General features: G+C 52.1%; 1 protein-coding gene across 1 annotated transcript in view; it reads right to left on the bottom strand.

Moving 5' to 3' along the window:
• The window catches only part of HOMER2 (homer scaffold protein 2), a 61,804-nt gene extending 56,867 nt beyond the window's left edge, over positions 1 to 4,937 (bottom strand). Inside the window, exon 1 of the mRNA XM_060693305.2 lies at positions 4,572 to 4,937. Within this exon, the coding sequence (XP_060549288.2) occupies positions 4,572 to 4,693 (122 nt within the window). The 5' untranslated portion in view covers positions 4,694 to 4,937. The remainder of the gene's footprint in view (positions 1 to 4,571) is intronic.
• Between the last annotated feature and the right edge of the window lie 587 nt (positions 4,938 to 5,524).

Raw genomic sequence — 5,524 nt, 5'->3', positions numbered from 1 at the left:
TGGTTTCACACCAGTGGTGGGTTGCTACCGGTTCGCCCCGAATCGCGTGAACCGGTAGCGGCGGCAGCGGGAGGCTCCACCCACCCGCCTGGATGTCTCTGCGCATGTGCAAAGCGTCGTGCCCCCGCACCCACGAGCCCACGAGCGAACCAGTAGCGAACGAAATTGAAACCCACTATTGTTCTGCTTTGTTTCGAGGCTAGGGGGGGGGAAATATCTTATTGATTCTGCATCGTTTTGCCTTTGAAAGCAGAGCTATCGGAAGCGGCGAAGTAACTAGAAATCCCAAGAGCTCCTTGGGCGCCCCGATAACAATGCATTCAACCAGCCAGCAAAAATCAAGCCATCCAATTATCCGAAGAGCCATTGACTTCCACATCAAGGATCCATCTTCAGCAGGCCTTTTTTTATTTTTAAAGCCCTGGGAACCAATTCAGCGTTAACACAAACGCATGCCTGCACTTGACAAAATAACACAAACTGCAACTGGCCAGTCATTTTTATTAGGTATAGCAATCAAGGGATATTTATTTTAGAAAACCTGCCATAAAACAGAAGATGATTGCCGTTATCCCGATGGGTTAGTAGTTGTTCTGATCCAAAGGGAAGTTGGAAGTGCAATCAGGGGAATCCAAATATTTGTCCGCTGCCCCTTATTAAGTCCTCCTTACGTTTATGTTGCAGAAGCTCCGGGCAGAAATAGATTAGACTTGAGATCTCAGCTCTAAAGCCCCTAGAGAGCAAGCATTACGCATCACCACACTGAGTCATGAGTTTTGATCAACAAACCACAATACCTGGATTCATGCAACACCTTAACCCACAGCTCAGCAAATGGAACGGATTCGGCGATTGGCAAAAAGTCATCAACGAGAGCTTCAGGCCAAGTCAGGGGTTTGAACCGGCATCTCCCTGGTCTTAGTTCAACACAACTGTAATGGCCTAGTGCAGGGGTCAGCAACCTGCGGCTCTGGAGCCGCCTGTGGCTCCTTCATCCCTCTGCTGCGGCTCCCTGTCACCCAAAATATACGTCACAACCGCCAATGTGTGACACCCGCCGGCACACTATTGAGCTTTTTGACCCCCAGTAGGCCAACCATGGATAAATAAGGTTTTTTTTTTAATACATAGCATAAAGGTAAAAAACGATATACACAGTGTTGTCTTCATTTTAGATGTCAAATGGGTTTTGTGGCTCCCGGTGTTTTCTTTTCTGTGGGAAACGGGTCCAAATGGCTCTTTGGGTGTTTTTTTTTTTTTTTTAAATTTGATTTATATGCCGCCCTTCTCTGGAGACTCAGGGTGGCTTACAATGTGTTAAGCAATAGCCTTCATTCTTTTGTATATTTATACAAAGTCAGCTTATTGCCCCCACAAACTGGGTCCTCATTTCACCTACCTTAGAAAGGATGGAAGGCTGAGTCAACCTTGAGCCTTGGAGAGATTCGAACCAGCAGAAATTGCAGGCAGCTGTGTTAATAACAAGGTGCACTAAACCCCTGTACTATCAAGGTTTAAGGTTGCAGACCCCTGGTCTAGTGCAGTGATAGCAAACCTTTTCGGACCGAGTGTCAAAAGTGGAACACGCAAGCCAGACTGCCAGAAATCTGAAGATCAGCTGGCTAGTGCGCGTGCAAGCGCCAGCCAGCTGCTTTTCAGGGTCTTCGCTCACCAGAGCGCCAGAAACCCAAAGACCATCTAGCCAGTGCACATGCACGCCAGCCAGCTGCTCTTCCGGTTTCCGGCACATGCATGCGCGCCGGCCAGTTGCTCTTCAAACGCGACAGAAACCGGAAGACCAGCTGGGCAGTGTGCATGTGTACGCCAGCCAGCTGGTTTTTGGGTTTCCGGTGCTCTGGCGTGCACGACGACCAGTTATGCACCAGAAACTGGAAGAGCAGTTGGCGACTGTGCGCATGCCCACAGAAAGGACTCTGCGTGCCACCTCTGGCATGCGTGCCATAGGTTCGCCATCATGGGCCTACTGTCTCCCAGTTCATAGCTCTAAAACTTCCTTAAACCTCTGTTTGGAGCAAGAATAAAATGAGACAGAGCACAGGAGTAACAATGAAGGATCGTAACATCTGAGAAGTGCCCATCCGGATATAATTACCTGGGATATAATTCCTACAATCCTAATTGCTATTCAGATACAACCTGGTTAAATTCATTATTTATTTATTTTTGCATACATATGGACACACACACACAAACTTACTTTTGCAAGCTATTATGAAAAGTTTTGGAACTGCATTGCTTAGATTGGAGAAAAACAGCCAGTTGGGGACTCAGAAACCTAAAGAGAATCTAAAGAGAACTAATGCTTTTAATGTTTTGATCGCTGTAACTTTTATAGCCATTGTAAGCTACCCAGAATCATTTTTGGATAGGGAAGCAGATGGCACATAATTTAATAAATAAACGAACTCGAGGTTGACAGTCTGCCATTATTTTGTGTCCAGCACGATGCACAGTTCATTCAGATGCCTGTTTACTTGGAAAAGTAAATCAGATTGCATTCAAGGGCTACTCCAAGTCAAATAGGCTCGGCAAGCCTTTAACAAGCTGGCCTCCTTAAAAGGCATGAGGACGCGCACAAGTTCTGAGAACCCGTAGCCAGCTTTGCAAAATCCTGGCTTGCCATAACCGGAACTGGCAGTCTGATCCCACGAATTCACTAGGATTGGTAAACAAATACTGTTAACGGAGAGCTGCGGTGCTACATTGGAATTTGCAGAAAGACGTTGCCTCAGAGAAGATGCCAGCTATGGGTGGGGAGTCACAAAGGAAGGATTCAGTCGTCAACCCTGCCTGGACGGAGAGCTAGTAAGGGCTCCCCAAATCTCCTTCTATTTAAAACTCACAGGGTGAATTCAGACCAGCAATGGGGCTCTTAGCCTAATCTATTTTACAAAGGCACTGTGGGAATAATATATACCCAGGGAAGAAAGAGGAAGAACAATATTCCCACCAAGGCATCAGTGCATATTTTACTGCGAGATTCCAGACTACGCCTCTGCTATCCCTATTTCACCCGGCAGCTACTCGTCCTCTTCCACCACCACCACTCTTATTGAAAGGATGCCCACCTGGGCTTAATCGTGGCATAAACTCAGCAGATTCGAGCAACGCTTTGGCTGCTGCTGACTCGTCTGTGGTACAACTAAAGGAATCCGATCTGATGACGCCTGTAATCTGGGGTGTGGGAGGGATCCCACCCTCTCAATGACAGCCCTTTTCTCCGCCCTTCTTTCAGCTGTAAGGAAAGCACCTGCTTGTCTTCTTCACAGCTCTTTCCAAGCCCTAAGCATTAAAAAAAAAAAAAAAAAAGACCTTGATTGAAGTAAGCTCTGTTTTAACCCCCTGGGAAGGTTGAAATCTGCGAGAGGGGGGTAGGAGGCAGCTCCAAAGACCAAGCCTGAAGTCAGGTTGGCACGCTGCCACCCAGCAGAGCCTCAGCCTTGGAGAGCTTGCCTTGCCAGAGCTGAGGAGCCCCCGAACGGCAGCTGGCAACACCATAAACCATCTTTTCTAAAGTTTCTCTGTTGCGAAACGTGGCATGCCACCCCCCCCCCCAAATCTCAGGACGCCTCCAGAGAATATTTCAGCACCAGGGACTGTCAAGCCAGAGAAATCTGCTGCCTTCTTCCCCTCCAGATGTCGATGACCTTCAATCCCCAGCATCTCTTCCGGGAGTTACCACCAGCGACGTTGGTGGTTTTTATTTATTTATTTTATTAGTTTGATTTATATGCCCCCCCTTCTCCGGAGACTCAGGGTGGCTTACAATGCTTTTAAGCAATAGCCTTCATACTTTTGTATATACCTGCTTAGTAGGGCTTTTGACCCCCCCCCTTCCTAAGCGGTGTTCTTTTTTATACAAAGTCAGCTTATTGCCCCCACAATCCGGGTCCTCATTTTACCTACCTCGAAAGGATGGAAGGCTGAGTCAACCTTGAGCCTGGTGAGAATTGAACTCGCAGTAATTGCAGGCAGCTGGCAGCTAAATACTACTTTAACAGTAGTTTAGTCCACTGCACCACCAGGCTCCTTGGTGGTTGGTGGTACAACATCTGGAGGGCGGCCACCACCGTTGACGCCGCCTTACCCGCCCACCCGTCTCCCGGGATCGGGCTTGGCAACCCAAGAAACGCGCTCTTGGAACCGAACGGAGGGGGGGACGGGGACGGTGTACTTTTTCAGGGCGGGATGATGGGAGTTGTAGTGGAAGGCGTCTGGAAAGCGGAGGCGCTGGGGAGCTCCAGCTGGCTCGAGAGCCACGGGATTCGCGCGGTCTGAGCGAACTAAGGATAGCCAGGGGCGCACTCGAGGAGGGTCTCCGGAGGGCACCGGGTTGGGGAAAGCAGCCCCTTGCCAACTCCGACGGAACTGTGTCCCCCACCCCTGGAGGAGGGTGGGGCAACCGGGAGGGATACCCCTTGCCCCCCCCACCCCAGCCTTGAGACACCATCACCCCCTCCCCCCTTTCCAGGGTCTGCGCCCCAAGCCGGGCGCCCGAGGATGCGCCCAGCCCAGCTGTTCCTACCGACGCGCTCAGGCTCAAGACTCACCCCATCTCCCGGCACTTGTCTCCAGCCCCGAAGCTGGGCGGCGAGAGCGCGCTGGCCGGCGGGGTCTCCTCGCCCCCTCGGTCGCCAGCGGCCAGCGCCGGGCGCGTCCCGACCTCGCACATCCAGCTGTCCGAGGAGCGCGTCCTTTTCCCTTGGAGACCCGGGCTCGCCAAGGAGGCGCCCGTCCGCCGGCCTGGCTAGACTCTGCGCTGCGCGCTGCCCGCCTCCCCGGGGGTCGCCTGCGGGGAGACCCGGGAAGCCCCCGCGCCGTCGGGAAGGGCCGGTTGGGCGAAGGGAAAGCAAAGCAGGCAGCGGCTCCAGCGGCGAGTTCCCCACCTGCTTCGCCCGCAGCCGCCGCCGCCTCCCACTCGCGGGGCGGAGAGAAGCCGGCAGCACGCGGCGGGCAGGCGGAGTCGAGGGCGGGCAGTCCACGCCGGGTACCGCCGCCACCCAGCCGGGCGCTCTGGCTGCGCGCGATCCTGAACCTTCCCCCCCCCTCCGCCCAACCCGCCAGCCGTGCAGATGCAGCTTCCCGGGGAAGACGGCGCTGCTTGCGTGGGATCGGGAGGATTTCTTCCTACCCCCCCCCTCCCCAGGATAGGGTTGCGCGAGGGCAGAGCCGGAGAAGGGTTTCCTTCTGGTGGGCAGGAAAAAAACGCTGCTGGGGGCTAATGATATAAGAATAAATCCGGTTTGCAAGAGGAATGTTTAACCAAGATGCATTTTGCTCTCTTTTTCCCTCTCCTCGTCTTCTCCCGTGCAGTTGTTGTTGTGTTGTTGTTTTTTTTAATGCATCATGAAAACATCATTAAAAAAAAAACAAATCAGGGGTGAAATCCAGCAGGTTCTGACAGGTTCTGGAGAACCGGTAGCGGAAATTTTGAGTAGTTCGGAGAATCGGTAGCAGAAATTTTGAATAGTTCCGAGAACCGGCAAAATACCACCTCTGGCTG

This window comes from Pantherophis guttatus, chromosome 13 (assembly GCF_059756535.1).
Source record: "Pantherophis guttatus breed Tessera chromosome 13, ASM5975653v1, whole genome shotgun sequence".
Lineage (NCBI taxonomy): Eukaryota > Metazoa > Chordata > Lepidosauria > Squamata > Colubridae > Pantherophis > Pantherophis guttatus.
This window is presented reverse-complemented; position numbering and strand designations above follow the sequence as displayed.